This window comes from Vipera berus, assembly GCF_964194415.1.
Source record: "Vipera berus genome assembly, chromosome: 1".
Lineage (NCBI taxonomy): Eukaryota > Metazoa > Chordata > Lepidosauria > Squamata > Viperidae > Vipera > Vipera berus.
In genome coordinates, this window is record NC_138202.1 from 168970291 (window position 1) to 168993542 (window position 23252).

A 23252-nucleotide genomic window follows, 5' to 3' on the forward strand; every position below is an offset into this window, starting at 1 on the left:
TCCTTCTCATTAGGTGACCAAAGTATTTGAGTTTCAACTTCAGGATCTGGCCTTCTAAGGAGCAGACCGGTTTGATTGCCTTGCAGTCCAAGGGACTCGCAGGAGTCTTCTCCAACACCATAGTTCAAAGGCCTCAATTCTTTGGCGCTCATCCTTTCTTATGGTCCAACTTTCACAGCCATTCATTACAACTGGGAAGACCAGTTAGGGTTAGGGTTAGCTTACTGCTAAGTAATACATTTTAAAATAATAAGGCTCCAAAGGAATGATTCTGCTACTTTCATTCTTACATTTTTTCCTGAAAGAATTATAAATCTGAGGATTGACATTTTTTTTTACCAGCAGTATTTTGACTGATGAAAATCCTTGACCTTCACGGATTAAAAAAAAAAATTCTTGGAATGGATATATGTTGAAATTGCAATAAATTAATATTTATACCAGGAAACTAATTTTGTGGATTTCAGATATTTACTTAACAAAGGCAAAACTGCATATTTTGCATCTCCATGAACTTTTATTTCCATTTATGCAGGGCATAAATTCAGAGAAATATCTCAAAGTCTACGGATACCATTCCAGATTTATACTGGCAGAGACTATGGAGCAAGAATGTATATTAAAAGTAGAAACAGGCTTTTTAGAAGACAGCTGGGAAAATCACAAAATATAATTAATGCAAATATTTCATAAATCTGGAATAAAACCTGAAGGATCTTGGTAACCTAATATATTCTACAGCCTCCTCCATTTATGTACTGCTCTACTGCTTTGAAAGTGAATGGATGAGGTTGAAAAGTGACTAAAGGAGGAAAAGGAAAGAATAACTAAATGCTGCTTAAGAACCTATTTTAATACTCATGCAAATAATGTGAGAGGGGAAATGATTACCCTGGCTTTAATCAAATTGTTTTGTAAAAGCTGGGAGATTAAGGGATTTCTGTGGGAAATCAGGAAAGGTGAACTGTCATGAAAAACCTGGCTTCCTGGTGGGATAAGCAGCAGCTTTACTAGGCTTTTAAGTAAGCCAGTGTGAGGGAACACATCTGAGTCTCTCTCAGCGAAACTGGGAATTTTAAGATTCAGATGTTTAAAAGTTATAATACCCGTTCCTGAAATTTTCCATGTTGGACCCACCACCTTTGAGGTGGCCTAGTGAAGTTTATGGGATAAATATGCACCCCACCACACACCAACAGCCAATGCAGTGAAGTCTCTCCCATAGTTTTATTCTTTTAGGGTTGAGTGGAAGGTTTTGGATTATTCTGCCCAAGTAAAACCTGGTTTTAAGAGATCAGATTTTCATTGATTTCTGATTTGGAAAAAAAATCTGTGTGTAATTATAAAGATCATTCATCTGTAACCTACTTACCTGGTATGTATCATTGTTTCTAATACCAACTTTGTAAGTAATATATCAAGAGCTTTTAAACCGTCAGTATTATGATTATTAATTATTAAAGTATGCAAGAACTTTCATCTTCTCATATCAGAATGTCAAATCTTCTGATATATATGAAAATTGGAGATGGGACCACTCCATTCGATACATTTACATCTTAGATACATCTATGGTTGCAGGTTAAGGCCTATATGATACTTCTTTACATACTGGTGTTATGTTGCAGTCTATTGGTAGACATTATGCTGAGTGTGTAAAATTGTACACCACAGCAAACGATTAAAAGTAGAAATAGCGACCCACAAAAATACTTAATCAAAATTCTAAGATCATCAATACAACTGAAGTGAAAACTGACATTTTTCTGCAAAAATGGTGGCTGAATTATTTGAGAAACATATGAAGAGTTGGAAAATCAGTTATCTAAAGGTAAGATATACAGTTCTCTTATGTTAATTACTTCCACAATTCATCTAATAAACAAGAATTTGCTGACAAAGACCACTAGATGGCGCTTCAACACACATACTTTTAATACTTAAATGTATTCCACCAGTGGTAAAATAGTCAAGTCACTGAACTATTCATTCATATAAATTAATTCATCTCTCTCTCTCTCTCTCTCTCTCTCTCTCTCTCTCTCTCTCTCTCTCTCTCTCTCTCTCTCTCTCTCTCTCTTCTCATTGATCCCTTAGAGATAGTGATAATTATTACTATATTATTATGCAACCAAAATGGATATATTTCCTTACATCTATCAGCTCCTTAACTGTAAAGCTCTTAATGCAGCTCTATAACATAGTTTAAAAGTTAGCAACTTGGTACCTTTCAGACATTATGTACCATTGGCCAAGATTGGTTAGATTAAATTGCCTACTTCCACTAAAATTCTAGCCGATGTAAGTTGAGTTATCAGATCAAGCAGCCTGCTATATTCTACAGCAGTACAATGCTGTAAATCATTGCCAGTGACTCAACTGTTGTCCATTGTCATATTCCCTGCATCTTTTCAGCAGGAAGCTTCAGTAAGCTTCAGTAGCTCCTATCCCAGGTTCTCCAGAAACCTCCTCCTTTCATCCTAATGAAAAAGATGTAGTTAGGCTGATACCAGGTAGGGCAGGGCTTCTACAGAAATGGGAATTTCAATAGGTATGACTTGCCTGAAAAGCTTTATTGGTTAAAATGTTCTCTTCTACATACCCTTCTTTCCTAATTCAATTCTTTTACTTATTGTCTCCCTTTCTGCAAAAGATCCATGGTGGCACAGTGGTTAGAATGCAGCGTTGTAGTATAATTCTGCCATCTGCTAGGATTTCGATTCTCACCAACTCAAGGTTGACTCAGCCTTCCATCCTTCTGAGGTCAGTAAAATGAGGACCCAGATTGTTGTGGGCCACAGGCTGACTCTATAAACTGCTTAGAGAGGGCTGTAAAGCACTGTGAAGTGGTATATAGGTCTAAGTGCTATTGCTGTTGCTATTGCAAGTATTACAAATTCCTTCCTAATCACAGGTTCACTGAAGACTTTTCTCAAATACTGTTTCATATTACAGCACAAGGGTTGGATCCCATCTGGAATTGTCCTTGGAGCTGGCACTGAAGATAATGTGGCATTAATTTGACTATTTTAACTAGATGGAGCCATGTTATACTCCTTCTGTTCTATAGATTTTTAGTTTAACATGCAAGCATTGATAACCAGATCTTCCCCCATAAGCCATGCTGTGACGTGAGTAAAGATGTGGTCTTTTTTATTTACAGGATGACTTGCCTACATAGAGAATATATAGTGCCTTCACTATATATGTGAGTATACACTGCAGGATTGTGTGAAGCCTTCACATGAGCAATTGTACATGACAAAACCTCTATAGAACAATATGGATATGAATGACCATATCTCCAACAAAGGGAGATGCTGCTTGCTACTACTCAGGTAGTAGGTTTTACACCTATTTGTATAACTAGAACATGACTTTATAAAGTAATAAAAAGTGCTTATATTCTTCTGTCTGCTTTCAAGATATTGGTGGTGGGATTCAAATCTGTGAACAACTGATTCTCTGCGTGGATGCCACTTCTGGAAGCCCATTCTGGGCCTGGGCAACAAAAAAATAGCTACCGGTTCTGCCGAAGTGGTACGAACTGGCTGAATCCCACCACAGGTATTGACTCTTAAAATTCTGAGTAGTTAGGAAGCTAAAAACTGAAAGGACTGCCTCATCTCATTTCACTTGTAGCTCTTACCTAGATTCCATGAAACAGAAAGATACAAGAGTTCGGGGGTTTTTTCCCCCTTTAGTGGCCCTGACTTCAGAGCTTTCAAAGAAATATTTCACTATTGCTAGCACTGTAGGCCTTTCCATGCTCAGTCAAAATGTGCTTGTACTTGTTTTTATACTGATCTGTTGGTTCCTTGCATTGAAGAGTTCTGGTTTATACCTCTAAGTTTACTGTTATGCTTAATCTCTATTTTATTTATTTTATTTATTTTTATTCCATTTATATCCCGCCCTTCTCCGAAGACTCAGGGCGGCTTACAAGCTTAGCAGTAGCCTTCATTCTATGTATATGCCTGCTTATTAGGGCTTTCACACACACCCCCAAGCGGCATTATTACAAAGTCAGCTTAATTGCCCCCAACAATCTGGGTCCTATTGTTCTCACTTTAATGTTGGATTGGTGATTGGAATGTTTATATACTTATGTTTGAATTGATGATTGGAAATTTTATGTTTGGAATCCTTTTTTTAAAAAAAAAATCCAGAGTGGACTAAACTGCTATATATGGTATTATGTGTTCTAACCGGGGGCGGGGGGAGGATACTTCTTCATCTTTTGAAAAAAGAAATACCAAGGATAAATGGTAGATATCTTTTTCTGAGGACTAATTATCAGAGGTTGATTTTTTTTTTTTTTAGTTGTCCATGGAATGTCAGAACTGTTTAATATATGACTCATTGTATGTGAAAGAATGCAAAGTCTGGGAGATAAAAATGAATCACAGAGTGCAAGAGAGAGATTTGGAGGGAGCTAGACGCTGAAAGACACCCGGGTATATCTCTTGGAGTTGCATTTACTATGATTACAGTGCATTTACTATAATTCTGCCCACTGCCAGGAGTTCAATCCTGACTGGCTCAAGATTGACTCAGCCTTCCATCCTTCCGAGGTCGGTAAAGTGAGGACTCAGATTGTTGGGGGAGGCAATATGCTGACTCTGTTAACAGTTTAGAGAGGGCTGTACAGCACTATGGGGTGGCATATAAGTCTACGTGCTATTGCTATGAGTGTTTATGATGTTTTCCTGAAGCTAACACACTTTTATATTTATGAACCAAACATTATAGAACGCAACCAAACTTTATTCATCTTGTCTCTCAAACAAAAGCCAAACCTAGGTATCTCTGACCCCAAAACATTTCATCTCGGGCATCTGGGGAAGGAATAGCAATCTATTAAATTATTCTTGGAAGAATGCTTTCCAACTCACCGGTCTTCCTTTGGGTCCTCGAGCTCCTCTTGGACCTTGTGAACCTGGAGGTCCCTAAATCAATTATTAGAATAGTTATGGGCATTTAATAAAATAGTAATGCTATCACACTTTTGAAATTAAAAAGCAATGGCATAGATTTGTTGCCGTTTGCCTTGATTAAGTACGATGGCCTTGGGGAAAAAAGTGACTCACAAGTTATTACTGTTGCACCACCCTCGCTGTTACATGATATCACAAGTAGGGAAGTTGACAACAGTGGCTGCAACATCTTGCAGTCAAGTGATCATGATTTGCAATCTTCCCACAAGCAAAGTCAATTGGAGACCTGGATCTGCTTAATGACTGTGTAATTCACTTAACGATCAGATGATTCCCTTAATAACTGCACTAAAATGGACATAACATGGAATCTGGTCATGTGATAACTCATTTAATGGCCGCATTGCTTAGTGACCAAAAATTCCTGTTCCAATTGTGTTTGTAAGTCAAGGACTACCTGTACATTGTCACAGTAGCTTTAAACTGTGTGATAAGAATCACTGGGCCTTTGGGCCTCATTAAGGAATTAACAACAAGGAAATGGATAATGAGAAAACAAATTAGCTAATCTTTCCTGTTATATGAAGTTAAAAAAAGAACTTCAGATCTTAATCTCAGTCCATAAGAATGACTGGAGGTGTCCCAACAAGGTTGCCCATAGTGTCTAAAGTGATAAGAATTTGGAAAGTCATTGATAAAAAAATCCATATCTTTTTTCATATAGCTGGATTTGAATAGAATTTCTCCGAAAGCCACAGATTCAGCATTAAGTAACAGCAATAATCCTGCAAGGATTCCCCATCTCTCCACAATACTTCCTTTCCCATAGTACTAAAAATAGTTAAGCGATCATAAAAAACGACCATTATTTCCTAAAAATATTAGGAAACTATTCATACTTCTACAAAGAAAACCAGGAGTGATACTTACAGATTGTCCCGGCCGTCCTCTTATACCTGTAACCTATTTAAAAAAAAGACATAAGCTTTAATAACTTTCTAGGACATGGTAATGACTGTGGCAAGAATATCATCTTTTTCTCATTTGTATTAAGGAAAGAAAAGGGAAAGAGAAATGTAAAACTTCTGGTATGGACAATTGCTAGACTTCATTTATTTGTCTATTTATTTAGCATCTATAGTTCTGTTTCATATGCTCTTTATTCAAACGTATGCTGATAATGAAGATAAACACAGTTGCGCATCACTGTCAGTTTCATGCCTTCAAAATGCTTTCAAGGTGTTCCTGCTGTTTATGTGCTTGCTGGTTGTTGTTATTGTTGTTTTAAGTGCTATACCTACCCAATTTCCCAGTATAGTGCCCTCTGATGTGCTATACTTCAACTCCTATAGTTAGTTCTAGGACTCCCAATGCCAAAGTCACTTGGGATTCTGGGAACTGGGAAGAATTCTAATACTTCTGCAAAGCACCATAATGGATGAGGTTGGCACTAAATAAAAAGCCAAGGTCAATGAAAACCATGTGTTTCTTTCCTTTGTTTCTTTCCTTCACTTGATTAGCAAGAAGAGGTGAATAAGCAGTTTTAATTAAACAAGGAAGGTCAAATGTTAGGGATTAGCAACCCACTCCACACAAAGCCATGGGCTCTGGTAAATTCTCAGCCTTGTGGTCCTGACACTTCTCAGTCCATCCTGGGATTCATTCTACCTCTGACCTTTAGTGTGCTGCCAGTATCCTGAACTATTTCAAGCACATCTTTTTGTAGATTGCTTTGAAAAAAAGATAAAAGCATTTTAAGGGCCAAAATATAAGCAGAGAATGTGCTGAAAAGTTATCTGAACATTTGTTGTCTCAGATACGCAGTGCTTTTTTTGTAAAAGAAAAAGGTGCCGGAACTCACACATGTCATCCAAACTGCCTTGCCCTACCCTACAAGGTTCCATCCAAAAAAGGTGCCGGAACTCCGTTCTGAGCGTTCTATGAGAAAAAAGCCCTGCAGATACGGTTATGAAACTAATAAGAACTGTAGCTTCTTCCTGTATTTTCAGCAAGGGGCAACTAATTCTGGTTTGCTCCTCTATATGTATGAAGTATGAAGCCGTATACAAAGGAGAGACATATTTTTTTAAAAAAAATACCAATGTGAAGTTCTTTATATCAAATCTGTGTCTTTTTCTTTGCCCCACCTTCCCATCTATCTGGTACTACAGAATATGAAACTGATAACATCTCATAACAATCCTTTTGTCTCCTAAGGGAGCACAAGTGGTAAGAATGAAGGCAAACCCTCCTAACTGTGCAGTGTCAGGAAAGGAGCAGGGTGGGGTAGGGTAGGGTAGGAGAGAGGAGAGGAGAGGAGAGGAGAGGAGAGGAGAGGAGAGGAGAGGAGAGGAGAGGAGAGGGGAGGGGAGGGGAGGGGAGGGGAAGGGAAGGGAAGGGAAGGGAAGGGAAGGGAAGGGAAGGGAAGGGAAGGGAAGGGAAGGGATGAGAAGAGAAGAGAAGAGAAGAGAAGAGAAGAGAAGAGAAGAGAAGAGAAGAGAAGAGAAGAGAAGAGAAGAGAAGAGAAGAGAAGAGAAGAGAAGATGCCAGCCTAGAAACTGGTGAACTGTGAGTTCTAGTCCTGCCTTAAGCATGAAAACAGCCGGATGACTTTGGGCCAGTCCCTTTGTCTCAGCCCAACCCACCTCTTAGGGTTGTTGTTGTGGGGAAAACAAGAGAAAGTGTTAAATATGTTCACTGCCTTGAGTTATTTATAAAAAATAATAATGAAGGTGGGATAAAAATCAAATAAATATTGTATGAACTCTATTTTGAATCAGTAATTAAAAGAGAAATAGCATTTACTTCCTTGTTTCATAAATGATAAAAAGAATTTAGCAGTTGTACCAAATATCTGAAGAGAAAGTTGGGGAAGGAACAACAGCATTTGTAATGCTAAAATTCTGAGTATGTCTATTTTTTTTAAACTAGTTATTTTTTTAAAAAAAACAGGGCGCAAACACTGGAGGTATATTTGAAACTATGCTGTGTTTGGGAAAGCGGCATGAAAGAGAGATGAATCAAATAGATAAATATGCGGGAGTACATCATCATAATCCATTGTAGGATATACAGTAATCTTTGCTTCGTTTTGTTCTGGTTTTTGTTTTTTGCAATAAAAAATGCTTATCAGAAACAGGTTCCATTGCATTTCCATCAAATAAAACATGGAAACCCAACAAATTAGTGGCTCTTAATTGCACCCTGTCTCAGGAGCCTGCACTAAGTGCAAAGGCAATAAAAATGGTCATACTGTTTATATGGAGGCTCAAACTTATTTGGGAATGGATAAATCATACAAAATAGCAGGAGGTTTGAGGTATTTGCCTTTCCTATTTCCTCTGTAACAGACAATTATCTCATTAGATAAAGGGGAGAAAAAGAACAGCTAGCCTCACAATACCAATATACATATCTGTGGTGCTATCACAGGTGAATTAGTGTATAGAGTTCTTATCACTGCATCACAGTTATGGCTATAGAAGGAAATAGGGGGACAATTAGAGATCAAGCAATTGATCTCTGCCAGCCTTATCTGAAGGTATTTCTTGGTTTGGGTAGAAAAGACAGCTTCCACAATGCCTCACAGTCTTTCTGCCAAACACTAGTAAGTAATTCATTTAGGTTAAGTTACTAAAACCCTGCTTTGATGGTTCTATTCCTTTAAGAGAAAAGAAAGAAACATACTGGTGCCAGTTTTTTTATGTTTATAGAGTTTTAATAGATATATTTATTATGTTGCTTTATTATTAATATTGTTTTAATTGTTGATTGGGAACCACCCAGAGTTCGAAATAAGATGGGTGGCTATATAAATGTTTTAACTAAATGCATACAGGTGGTCCTCAACTTACAGCAGTTCATTTAGTGACGTTCAAACTTATAAAGACACTGTAAAAAGTGACTTACGACCAATGGTGGAATTCAAATATATGAACAACCAGTTCTCTGTGTGGATGGCACTTCCAGAAGTCCATTCTGGGCCTGGGCAACAAAATATCAGCTACCGGTTCTGCCAAACTGGTGCGAACTGGCTGAATCCCACCACTGCTTACGACTGTTTTTCACACTTACAACAGTTGCAGCATCCCCGTGGTCATGTGATCAAAATTCAGACATTTGGCAATTGACTCATATTTCTGACGGTCGCAGTGTCCCTGGGTCATGTAATTTTGTGACCTTCTGACAAGCAAAGTCAATGGGGAAGCCAGATTAATTTAACAACCATGTTACTAACTTAAAAACTTAAAAACTGCAGTGATTCATTTAAGAGCTCTGGCAAGAAAGATCGTAAGATGGGCCAAAACTCACTTAACAATTGTCTTGCTTAGCAACAGAAACTTTGGGCTCAATTGTGGTCATAAGTTGAGGACTACTTGCATGGGGTGGGGGGGGAAACAAGAGAAATTCTCTTATGGTCTACAGTTTGCATGGCACGTAGTAATAACTACCGTAGATTCCGGCGTATAAGACTACTTTTTAACCCATGAAAATCTTCTCAAAAGTCAGGGGTCGTCTTATACGCCGGGTGCTGAAACTTTAGGGACAGGGCTGGCTGGAAAACCTGGAACGGATCTTCCATTTAGTCTGCGCAGGGAAAGCAGAACCAATTGGAGTAGAAGCTGCAGTCTGTGATTTTTTACAGGCTGGGGTCTGGGCTTTTTTCCTTCTAAAGTTGAAGAGCAGCTGTAGGCAGGTGGGGAATGCAAGAGCAATTTGAAAGGCAGGTGGGGAATGCGTAGCAGAGCAGCAGCTTAGCTCTAAGGACACATTTGACTCAGGAACTGGGCGGGCTGGCTGGAAAACCTGGAGCGGATCTCCCATTTGGTCTTTTTTTTTAATCCCATTTATATCCCACCCTTCTCCGAAGACTCAGGGCGGCTTACAATTTAAAGCACAAATCAATGTGCTTAGCAATAGCCTTCATTCTATGTATATGCCTGCCTATTAGAGCTTTCAAACCCCCCCCCCCCACAAGCAGCATTATTACAAAGTCAGCTTATTGCTCCCAACAATCTGAGTACTCATTTTACCTACCTCGGAATGATGGAAGGCTGACTCAACCTTGAGCCTGATGGGATGTGAACCTGCACTAATTGCAGGCAGCTGGGGTTACTTAAGGCTCTGGGCAGGGAAAGCTTTAGAGTGAATTAGGACAAGTGAAAAAGTGAATTAGGAAAATAGGAAAAGGGTTGCTGGAATTGGGTATGTGTAGTTTAACGAAGAGAAGGGTGAGGGGTGACACGATAGCAGTGATCCAATATCTCAGGGGCTGCCACAAAGAAGAGGGAGCCAAGCTATTCTCCAAAGCACCTGAAAGCAGGACAAGAAGCAATGGATGGAAACTAGTCAAGGAGAGAAGCAACCTAGAACTAAGGAGAAACTTCCTGACAGTTAGAACAATTAACCAGTGGAACAACCTGCCTCCAGAAGTGGTGAATGCTCCAACACTGGAAGTTTTTAAGAAGAGACTGGACAGCCATTTGTCTGAAATGGTATAGGGTTTCCTGCCTTAGCAGGGGGTTGGACTAGATGACCTCCAAGGTCCCTTCCAACTTATTATTATTATTATTATTATTATTATTATTATTATTATTATTATTATTATTATTATTATTATTATTGTTTAATCCACTTGCACTGTTTTATGTTTACATGTTTGATGACAAACAGCCTTATGTTTATAAGTGACAGTTTTCCTACTAAGTACCTGCATGTCATAAGCATTTGAATTAAAATTATCATATTAAAATCAAATCTGATGTTTTTTAATTTTTATTTGGTGTGCGTTGGAAGAGGGGTAGTCTTATACGGCGAGTATAGCCCAAACCCTATAATTTAACAGGAAATGTAGGGGGTCGTCTTATACGCCCAGTCGTCTTATACGCCGGAAAATACGGTATGCCTGTCATCTGTTCCTCACAAGTTGGCAGATTAAAAAAAATGTTTATATTCTACTGCGTTATAATATCTATAGAACGTATAGATATTTTTTTCATTAAAGAGCCCAGAACTATACTAAAAAAAAGGCGAACTGCTTTCCAAATGAATAAACAGTTTTTTAAGATTACATTCTACAAAATGCTTGTCAGTAAAGACTAATATAACACACACCCCGGGGAGATACACACACACACACACACACACACACACGCACACACACTAACTTACCACTGGTACTACTCCAGGTTCTCCTTTTTGACCCTATAAGGTAAAAAAGACAAAAAATATCTGAGGAAAATAGTATTTAAAAAACACACACACCAAGAAATAGTTTCTCCATTTTCCCCCATTTCACTAGGAAACATAAATTGGCATGATTGTGGAAAGTCTTCCCTGAGTGCTAGGAAATGTTTTCTGTATTAAAGGCAGAGCTAAGCACATGCTAGGCCCACTTAGCCCTGCCATGTAATTTCCTAATTTAAGATCCAATATTTCAGGGCAGACAGAGCTGGCTTGCAAAATGAGATAGACATTTTCTGGTGTTCTGCTTTCTGTCTCCCCCTGCCTTAAAACAGAATTCAGAAATCTGCTTAGGGAGGAAAGTACAGACCCTTAAAAAATGTCTTTTTTTTCCACACTGTTCACAAGAATATGTATTGATATAGTTAGTACTGCCATGACTAAGGGCCTAAGTACCTGAATAGGTTTTCATCAATAGCCTTTTTCCAGACAGTGATTGATGACTGTATAGGAAAAGTCCTTCTCAGGTACTGTATTATGTTTCATCTTAGCTGAAAAGCCAATGGAAACTTATCATTTTAGTCATATTGTCATGTTTAGTCACCTGGTACTTGCTCTTATACCATTCAAGCACCAGACTTTTTCTTAGGCAATTTTAAAATCAGTTTTCCTTCCTTCCTTCCTTCCTTCCTTCCTTCCTTCCTTCCTTCCTTCCTTCCTTCCTTCCTTCCTTCCTTCCTTCCTTCTTTCCTTCCTTCCTTCCTTCCTTCCTCCCTCCCTCCCTCCCTTCTTTCCTTGTTTAATCACTATTTTTTTCTATTTTTTTTACTTACTTACTGGTATCTCTTCATTAAGTAAATACATTGAATTGGCTTTTCACTCTCCAGGTAGCAGAAAGATGTCTTATGTTTTTCCCCGCTCAGATCACCTTATGATACGCTAAATAATCATTTATGCATTCTTTATCCCATACACCTCAAGCTGCAAAATTACTCCACTAAATAACAATTAATTAAGCTTACCTTCAGTCCTCTACCTAGAAAAAGGGAAGCAAAATGAAATAATTAATTAACATAGATAATTTCCAAGAATTGGTGATTTTCATGTCAGAAGAGCCATAGCTTATGAGCTAAACATATTTAACATTTGAAAGCTAGTGTCTATACTTTGTCAAGTCCACCCTATCTCTCCTCTCTCTGGGATCCCATCTATTGAGTTTTGGACTGGCTAGTGAGATTGTTCACCCCAGATGACTATTTAAGTCAGTAGTTATGTTACCATGACCTGTTCTGAAAAGGGAAGAACACACACACACACACACACCAACAGTCTGCTGAGGGCACTGCAGGAAATCCACCTCATCCAGGAATAACATTTTAAAGAATTATCTCCCTTTTTCCCCTATAAATCTATCTTACCAAATTTAAGCCATTATGGAAGTCCATGGTGAAAGGACAAAAAGCAATGTGTGTGTGTTATTAAATTTTGTGTATGTATGTTTTGAACCAACAAAGAATAAAGGATTTTAAATTTTAAAAAGGCAACAACAGACAGATTTCAGAAACATACGCTGCCGACATTTGAACAGAAAACGTTACTCTAAATAAAGAGAGAGGGGGAGGGGACAGTGAACGAGAAAAAAGATATAACTAGAGAACTAACCCCTGAAAAGAAACAATACAGCCTGGTGTGGCTACTCTGTCTTTTCACTGTAAAGTATTAAATAAAAAAGTATTAAATAAATAAATAAACTTCACCTTACTAATTCTCTGGGCAGAGGGCCTTTAGGCAAACTCTAAATCATATGCTGGTCTGGGCCTTCTTGCTTCTCTGAAGACTCTCAACCAAGACTATTGAGGAGGAAAGAAACATCCTCATTCTCCTAAATCCCATCCTTATCCCCAAACCTTGGAATAGGACAATGGCTAACGTTCAAGAATACTTAAGAGTAGCCAGGTAGCCAATGGGCCACTCATATTAGAGTCACCAGTTAGCTTCCAGGCCTCCAGATTAATTACACCGTCATTGGGCATATATTGTTTCAGTGTTAATTGCTATTGGAGTGCAATTACACAAATATGGAATATAAAACATTTTGCTCATTTTATGTTCCTAAGATCAGCTTTTTACCAATATTAGAATAGAGATGCTAACCTCCTCTGGCTATCTATGACTGGTTGACTGCAAGGCACTGACATGAATGGGAAAAAGAGACATTCTTAGGTGGTAGTAGTTTTGGGAAGAGATTTGGCATCAAAGTCATAACACGGAATGAAACAAAGACAGACAAGGGGAAAAAAATCTTGTAAAAAGCTGAGCTGCAGTCCCTCAATATCTAGAAAAGCATGTGTTGCCTATCTCTGCTGAACAATGTAACTGGGAAGAAATTCAACTAATTGGGTCTTACTTCCAATTTGGATGGCTCAGAAGTTCACTTAATCCACACTTAACTTACTTAATCCATATTTAACTTACTTAAAGACAGGTATTTATGTGATTTTTTTTTAAAAAAAATGTTGAAAATGCGAGTTTAAAAAAATGCACGTATAAAGGAAAAGTCTGCTGAAATCTGCATGCTTGGGGAAAATCATACCAAACAGCAGCGTATTAAGGAAAAACACAGACAGAAAAATAGATCCTGTATCACAGGCATCAAAAACACATACATTTGAATGCAGATTCATTAAAACTACATTTATGCACTTGTGCTGAAATGATGTAGAAAAAAATGTAATGTAGGAAAGAAAATAAATGAGTGTACTGTATCTATATACTATGCACTGGACTTTTAAGACTACATTTAATCCCAATATTTTGTATTTATGTCATTATTTCACATAGTATAAAATTTTTTAGGTAGCATGAACCACTAAATAAAATATTTCTAATTATCTCCTGTTTTTTTCTTCGAGCACATACCTTTTCTTTTAGGGGGAATGTTAAAATTAAGCCTACATAGACAGACATACAGGAAGACAGGAAAGGAGACAGACAGACAGACCGACAAGACAGACCTATGGGAGAACATGTGTATCCTCTCTGAGACATTTTTGAGATTCCAGTTCCCAGGATTGTAAGGGCTATAGTCTCACCACATCTGTAGGACATCAGGTTAGGGGCAGCTGAGATGAATTAATATATTTAAGAACTCTTATGCAGTCTGCAGCTTCCAAACATATTTCTCCCTGTTTGTATTACTGGATAAATATTCAGCCTTTGACCTAAAAACACCTAAACACACTCCAGACACGTACCATCTGTTTATTAAAGCAACCATATCTGCTTTTACGGGTTAACTGTAGAGCATCCAGCACAGCACTCTTTATTCATAATCAAAATAATATTATCATCACTGACAAATCATTTTCAGAAAGCATAATGCACTGGGGTGTATACAAATGTATTCCTTTGTATCTAGACCTAAACCCCTCTCTGGCCTTGATGGAATGTACTTCAAAGCAAATACGGATAGGAAAAGACTGTGAATTTGCATGCGTGCTCTTGGTGGCTTCCAATTTGAAAGAATTTCACGAAGTTCCTCCAACTATAGGTTCCTTTTTTTCCAATTAGGGGTCATTCCAGTTTCTGTTCCTCTGGGCAGGCAGATAATGAATCACTCCTGCTGTCATTTAAAGAGTTTTTTTTTTCCTGTTTCAGGGAACTATATAGTATGAACGTTGGAAGCAAATACTCAGTGTGTAATAATATTATACTGAATCCTTCTTAATCATGGCAACACTTAAATATGTTAATATTTTTAAAAGAAAATACTAATGCTTCTATGCCATTAAATTCCCATTGGTTCTGAACAGCTGATAAAGTGCCAGAACATAGGATTAAAAACATGCAGGGTATAAATTACCACCATCCATCAATGTGCAGTGACATTGCCAACTCTCACAGTAGGCTAAACATATGCCTAAATGTCTCCTGAAAAACTGAGTCTTTATGATTCTCTGGATGCCAGTATGAAGGAGAAAGACTGGATAATGAGGTATAAGCCATTCCCTAAAAGGCCATCTTGGAGAAGGCTTGTCCCAGAGTTTCTGTAAACAGCATTTTCTCAAAGAATGGAATTGGATCATTGTAGTCCTTCACTTCAGCTCTATCTATCTATCAGATTTTTTTATCCCATCGTTATGACTTTGTAAGTAACTAATCTTCCTCCTTTTTCCCCTCACAACAACCCTGTGAGATAGAGTGGGCTGAGATAGAATGACTGGCCCAAAATCACTCAGGTGAGTTTTATTCCTAAAATGGGACTAGAACTCACAGTCTCCTGGTTTCTAGGCCAGCACCTTCACCACTACACTAGCCTGGCTCTCCATCATTACCTCTCTCTATTTATTATCCTACTGAAAGAACTGCAGATGGAGGGTACAAGCGAGTTGCTCAGTTCCTTCCTTTTTGTTTCTTAAACCATTGATTACCAATAGATTGTCTAGGGTTGCTTCTTCACTAGGATCTTTTAGAATCTTTTGTGTTTATTCATGGGTAGCTGCATACTATGAATGAAGCTGGACTGTTATTTGAATGAAGGCAAATATAGTGTCTCAGGATAATGTTGTAGCATCCAATCTGGGCTGATCACTGGGATCAGAGATTTTTGTCTTCTGCGCTTTCGGACTTGTACTGGAGCCCATTTTTAGGGAACGTCTCACTAGCAGAGTGTGTGCTCTTCTCTGTGTGGCATTTATAGTGCAAATGACAGCTAATGACTTAAAAGCCAGCCTTCAACACATCCCAATCAACATCTAAAAGCCACTTACAACAGGCGCTATAAATACCACACACAGAACAGCACAACTCTGCTAATGAGAAGTTCCCTGAAGATGGATTCCCGTACGAGTCCGAAAGCTCAGAAGACAAAATCTTTGATGCCGGTGACCGACCCAGATTGGATCCTGGACAGTTATAGGCTGCACTATAATGTCACAGTAAGCCCAAACTGTAATGAATCCTTGATTATTAAGAGTAAATAATGGGACGGTGTACTTTGCTTGATCAATCCCACTTCACTTTTTCATCCAGCAAGCTCAGCTAACTAGTCGTTGCTGCTCCATCTCTTGTTTATTTATTCTAATAGGTGAGCCAGAAACTCTGGCTTGACTCCTGACAGGGTCCATTTTAGGGTCCATTCGAGCTGTCAAAGTAAAACATTTGTATAATAAGCTGGTTATTGTCAAGCAGTGCTGTGATCCAAATCCTTCTGCAGAGCAGAGTTTAAGAAACATTAAGTTCCATGCAATAAATGTATTCCTAATTTCCATTAAAAATTTCATCTCTGAATTTCTGGACTACATTTTTGTTTTGCGTTAACCATAAGTGTGGGATCCATGACTGAATAATTTCTTAATTGCTTTTTTCTGGTTTCTTAATCATCAGATTATATTTTATTATTTGAGGGGAGTATCTATTTTTGTAGCAAAATAATGCTGCTTTTGCCTTAAAGGAAAATCAGAGGAAACACAGTAATGCCATAATTTGGCAATCATAGCTAAATGGGCTTTAAAAGGGGACTACAGAATGGATTTTTACTATTCCAAGGGGGGGGGAAACTAGCCTAATACTAATTGAAAAAAGCTCCAATTATCCAAAGAAAATATAATATGCCCAAGTACAATTTGATGCTATAACAACTGGCACCAAAATGTGACTTACACAGCATGAAGGTCATTGCTAAGCACATTGATTTGTGCTTTAGATTATAAGCCGCCCTGAGTCTTCGGAGAAGGGTGGGATATAAATGGGATTAAAAAAAAGGTGTGTCCAACCCATGGCCCATTGGCTGCTTGCAGCCCTGGATAGCTAATAATGTAGCCCCACAAGATTTATAAAAAAAATAAGGAAGTTTTGTTATTTATATACATTGATAACTCCCTTTTTACAATGCTGTAATCCTTTAATTCAGGATAGAGTTGGGGTGACTGAATGGAGTTGAACATTTACTGGCTGGATGCCCTTCCTGACACCATGCTGAGTTCATAGCAAGTGGGCTAATGCCTCCTTAAGTAACACCAGCTGCCTGCAATTAGTGCAGGTTCGAGTCCCACCAGGCTCAAGGTTGACTCAGCCTTCCATCCTTCCAAGGTAGGTAAAATGAGGACCCAGATTGTTGGGGGCAATAAGCTGACTTTGTAATAATGCTGCTTGGGGTGGGTGGGTGAAAGCCCTAATAAGCAGGCATATACATAGAATGAAGGCTATTGCTAAGCACATTGATTTGTGCTTTAGATTGTAAGCCGCCCTGAGTCTTCGGAGAAGGGCGGGATATAAATGGGATTAAAAAAACAACAACAGGTGTGTCCAACCCATGGCCCATTGGCTGCTTGCAGCCCTGGATAGCTAATAATGTAGCCCCAAAAGATTTATTAAAAAAATTAAGGACGTTTTGTTATTTATATACATTAATAACTCCCTTTTTACAATGCTGTAATCATTTAATTCAGGGTAGAGTTGGGGTGACTGAATGGAGTTGAACATTTACTGGCTGGATGCCCTTCCTAACACCATGCTGAGTTCATAGCAGATATCTTTTCTTTGTGCCCTTGGAGAGGAAAATCTGCCGCTAGCTAGGATTGAGTTCTCAACTTTTGGAGTCAGAGGCGAGAGTCTTTACCACAAGGCTACCATGCTGCTCTCTCATTCATATACATTAACTATATTATATACTGTATATGCGGCCAAAGACCATTCCTCTTCACTCAGTGCGGCTCAGGAACTGAGCTGTGGAAGTGGTGGATGAGCTTGTGTGTTCACGTTCACATGTGTGAAACTGCATTTGTGACAGTGGCACGTGTACCCGCAGGTGCACAAAACTGTCCCCTCTCCACTCCCGCCACCACTGCCACTTCTGCCAGTCGGCTGAGCCGAAAATATTGGAAACTGCTGGTCTAGAACCAAAGTGTCATTTTCCATTGTTTTTAAGTCTCAGGTGGCAGCTTAGCTATTCACACTGCTGAGATTAACTGGAGACATGAGTCCAAAGAGCCAGAATATTAAGTGGATCTCTTCTGTTTCAGGATTATATGAGGAAAACGTTTGTTTGGAAACCCTGACAATTTTTTCATTTACAACTTGAAATATAATGCATGCTGCAGACCTTCCCAGGTCTTTAGCACTGCCTCTAACTACAAAGTCCTGCTTCCAATTATTTTCAAATGAGATCAGCATGGATTAGTCATGCATTATTTCATTGGATATTTTCCTTAGGAATTTCTCAGCTGACCCATTCATTGAACTTGATCCCTATGCACATCGTAGGAGAATATGAATTCATAGATTTAGAAGCCTGTCTCACAATATTACAGGGTTATATCAAACATGGATTAAAGAACTGGAATCTCTGATAACGCCCCGTCAATGGCAGCAAGCCTTTAAAAATATTAACCCTTCACCCCTACTGACAAGTTTGAGACTAAAATTGATTCATGAAAACTGAAGTTTACCTGACTTCCACCCTCCCCCCAAAAAAACCTGTATTCAAAAGGATGGGTATCAGATTTTCTCTGCTGGAAATGTAACAGTATTGAGAGTTCATTGTCCCATCTGATTTGATCTTCTGAAGTATCAATAGTTGTCTGGAATAATATTTTCATGTTCATCAGTAGATTCATGGGGGAAACTCTAAATGTTACAGATGTTAATGTGATGCAGAATTATATTCCAAAATTCTGGAAATTTTCTCTCTGTGGTGAATTCTGGTTATACTGGGCATGGAGGATGGGAAAGTGGAAAAGTGATATTGTTCAAGACAACAAAAAATAGCTTTTAAAAATATGTAACTTGTCCATTTTAGAAAAGACAGTATTTTTAACTAATCAGTGAATAAAGCAATACTGTACATTCTTCTTTGGTATAGATTTTGTGACATAATTTGATCATTTTAATAATATGTAAAAGTATTTCTGTAAACCAGTAACATTTATGCTTTACATATTAAAATATTTAATATTAAAATTTGTTAACTTCTGTTAGGGTCTTTAAATGTTGGTGGGGTCTTTTCTCCTATATTTTGGTTTCAGTTAATTTAATTTTCTTCTTTATTGTTTTTTTTAATTGTATGGTTCTTTTTTATTGGCTATCTTTTTCATTTGATTTTTTTTAAGAAAAAAGAAAATAAATGTGTCCTTCTACATCTATATAAAAAACTTATTGATCCGTTCTGTGTTCTTGAAATTGCCAGCATCTCTTCAAGGTCCTGGGAATGATGTGAATCAGGCACAATACCAGAGACTTTCACTGATCCATTGCTCTCTCTATAATCACCACCATCATTTTCATACAAATAACACATATTAACAGAATAACACAGTTGGAAGGGATCTTGGAGGTCTTCTAGTCCAAACCCCTGCTCAGGCAGGAAACCCTACACCATTTCAGACAAATGGCTGTCCAGTCTCTTTTTAAAAGTCTCCAGTGTTGCCTCTTCTGGAGCCAAGTCCTTCATTAATTGTTCTCACTGTCAGGAAATTTCTCCTTAATTCTAGGTTGCTTTTCTACTTGATTAGTTTCCCTCTATTGTTCCTTGTCCTACCTATATTGTCCCATAGATATGCTTGAAGAATTCAGTCTGCTTCTACATACATATACATTCCTCCCAACTTAGGTGTCAGTGAAAATTGAGCCATTGCTGTTTTTTTTAAAATACCTTGCATGTTCTGGAACAGTTTTCAGTCGAAAAATGTACCAAAATTAGGGATATTGGAAAGTTTCATTCAATCTATACTTTGAACCAAACTAATCTGATTTTGGTATCCCTGACTGCTGTTTTCTAAGCCAGGGCTTTTCAACCTTTTTGCCGATTGTACCACTTTTAGGATATGGCAATATCCAAGTACCACCAGTCCCCTAGCAAGGTGTCAAAAACTTGATGACCAAAAAAAAAAGGAAATAAATGATGAAGTACAGGTAGTAAGTCCTCAACTTACAACAGTTTGCTTAGTGACTGTTCGAAGTTACAATGGCACTGAAAAAAGTGCCCCCCAAGCCACAGCCGAGCAAGACACCTGCCTGCCTGCCCGGTGGCGCTCTTCCTCCTGTCCGAGGTTTTCATTGTTGTGAGCATTTCTATTGAGGATTGGCAGCAGGGGTGGGGGGTGTTTGGCTTTTATTCCCCCCCCCCATCTGCTGGGTGGTTGCAGCAGGTTTTGGTCACTTCATGTGACCCTGGGACACTGTGACTGTCATAAATATGAATCAGTTGCCAAGCAACTGAATGTAAATCACAAGACCCTGGAGATGCTGCACCATTCCAGCTGATCGGTGCTTCTTCTGGGCTTAGCAGAAGTGCCAGGATCAGTGCTGCTTTCCAGCTGATTGGTCCTTCTTCAGAGCTCAGCAGAAGCACCAGGATCAGCACCGAGCTCCAGCTGGAGCCTGGTGCTGATCCTGGTGCTTTCGCTGAGCCCTGACAGCCCTGCAGCTCCAGCCATCTCTCGCTCACGCTTGTGCGGTGCTGCCACCGGTTCAGCTCATTCCCCTCCCCCACTACCACTTTTCTAGGATGGTCACGTACCACCTGCCAGGTGCCAATGTACCACAGGTGGTACCCGTACTACTGGTTGAAAAGTCCTGTTTTAAGCTATACTCTTCTCACAATCAAGTCTTTGGCTTTAAAAAAAAAGTGTTTGCCTATTTGGAGAAGAAGGTATACATGAAATGTTTACCAGAGGTGGAAAATGTGAAAAAAAGATATGTATTTTAGGGGAAAAGTTGTACAAATTAACCTTGTACATACAACCAGGATCCAATCTGGGTCAGTCATTGGGACCAGAGGTTTAGTCTTCCGAGTTTTTGGATTCAAGCTGGAGATCATCCTCTACCATTCCAGTAGAAAGTAGTTCCCTGAGGATGGGGACTCCAGCACATGACTGAAAGCATAGAAGACTAAACCTCTGGTCCCGGTGAACAACCCAGATTGGATCCTGCAACATTATCCTGGGACACGTATATTTGCCTTCATTCATAAAAATAACCAATCCAGAATGAATTAACAACTTTATATATGCAACACCTGCACACTAGAAATAGATACAACCCTCCATTTTTAAACAAAAAGTGTGTGGGGGAGAGAGAATGCTTTAAATGGATAAAAAATAGAATGAGTGAGACCACTTTCTAAAATGAATTCATTTATGATAAATATTTCACAAATAACGTTTTGAACATTCGGCACATAACCTTTTGTTTTAGCTTCTCCTTACTTTTTTTCTCATAATCACTGATTACAGTAAATTGTAGTGGCACACATGATCTTCTCTTGTGCCATACTTTACTTAGACCATTACTGTCAGATGGTCACTGAATACATGCATTAAAAAAAACCAAAGTGATTTATTGATAGTTATTTTTTTAAAAAAAACTTTACCGATAGAACCTTCAAATCCAGTTCGGGCTGTGTTTGGGCATGTAGGACAACACTCTCCAGGGGAAACCCGTGGGTTTTCACAATCTAGAACTTCGAGACACTGAATCACATCACACAGAATGGCTCCATTGTCGCACACACAAATCTGGCATTCTGAAGGTTTCCAGATGTCCCTATTGAGATACACCTGGTTATTCTGAGTGCAGGCAATTTCTTCTTCTTCTATGTCTAGAAGAGAGAAAGGACAGAGAACAACATTAGTAGTGTCAGATTTCTGCTGGGAAGAAAAAAAAAGCTTCTAACACAAGAACAGGGAAATATTTCTGACTCAGAAGATTTATTTATGGTGTCATGAGCACATCTATCCAAAGCAATTCACTGGGCAGAACTGCAGTCTAGAACCAGGAGAGATGCATACCAAAGCAGTTATGATGCTATTGTCTGCACAGGCAGAAGAGCCGAATCAGAGTGGGAGCTGCCCATTTATCCTTTTCATACTAAAAAAAAAAAGTAAAAACAATATGTGCTAAGGAAGCCTTCCCAAATCAACATGCATCAGACCCTGGTCATATATGCAGAATTGCACTAACTTTTTGGGCAAACTCCCCTCCCACATTTGCTAACATAGTGAAATATTTTGAGAATACAGAAATTGAGAAGATGCCACTAGACTGAATCGAAAGGATGGACAGGCTGTCATTTACATTCTTGACTTTCAGAATTGGAGAATGGAGAACACAGGAACCTTAGCTCAAAGTTTAACCCTTCCAGCAAGAATGCCCTTCGTTTGTTTAAATATGTTGGTGACAGTAAAGCAAATAGAGCACTTCAGTGAACATTATCTGTTCCCCCGTGGCACCATAATTCAACAGCATTGGAACAAAGGCTGAATTCTTGTGCTATAGCTCAGGGATGGTGTTATGTACTGGGCTCATTAGTAATACCACGTGGGTTGCTGGAGCAGCTAACGGCTCTCCAGCAACCTAGACTACAAGTCTCCAGTGCTATAATTGGCTATCCCTAGGTGGCAATAGTTGCTTCAAACCTATTGGCTGCTGCCTAGGGGCTAGACTATGTATTGCGGCTAGTTGCAGCCATTTGCCAGTACAGATTCTGCACGAAATAAAATATGAGTTTCCCTGTACTCAGTTACCTCGTCTTCATTCCTGCGCCAAAGAACCCGCTATTTAACAGACAGGGTTCAAACAACCCATTAACTCATATTGTTTATTGATTCATTTTGACTCAATTTATTAGGACATAAGAACACAAGAACAGCCCTGCTCATTCTCGCCAAAGCCAATTTTACTTCTCACGTTGGCCAACTCAATGCCTTGAGATGCTCACAAGCAAGAAGGAGAGCCAGCCGCCCTCTTTCACCCCTGCAGCTGATACTGGAGGGATTTAAAGTAACTGACTCACAAGAACAAAAGCTTTTGATAGACCTGCCCTCCATGAGTTTATCTCACTCTCTTTTGAAGTCATCTAAGTTCATAGCCATGGATTGTGGTGAATTTTACCAGTTAACTGGCTATAAATCAAGCCAGTGAAATTTTCAAACCATAGCTGGACTTGCAGTGTGAATCTAGACAAGACCTCATTTACTCAACAAATTATGTTCAGCCCACAAAGATTAGTACAAGCTCTGAATCCAGCCCTAGACTACTTTTGTACCGCCCATGCCTAAAACCAACAATTTTGTTGCACTTATTTAATTTGCCCATGCATGCAACTATAGGCTTTTTTTTAAAAAAATAGTACAA

At 38.8% G+C, this 23252-nt stretch overlaps 1 protein-coding gene across 1 annotated transcript in view; it reads right to left on the reverse strand.

The window, feature by feature from the left end:
• LOC308675366 (uncharacterized protein) overlaps window positions 1–23252 on the reverse strand; it is a gene marked incomplete at its 3' end in the record, with an annotated part of 106079 nt that overhangs the window by 17472 nt on the left and 65355 nt on the right. Inside the window, exons 2-6 of the mRNA XM_081340623.1 lie at window positions 21490–21717; window positions 12143–12156; window positions 11109–11141; window positions 5868–5900; window positions 4896–4949 (exon numbers count right to left, since the gene is read on the reverse strand). Coding sequence (XP_081196749.1) covers window positions 4896–4949; window positions 5868–5900; window positions 11109–11141; window positions 12143–12156; window positions 21490–21717 — 362 coding nt within the window. The remainder of the gene's footprint in view (window positions 1–4895; window positions 4950–5867; window positions 5901–11108; window positions 11142–12142; window positions 12157–21489; window positions 21718–23252) is intronic.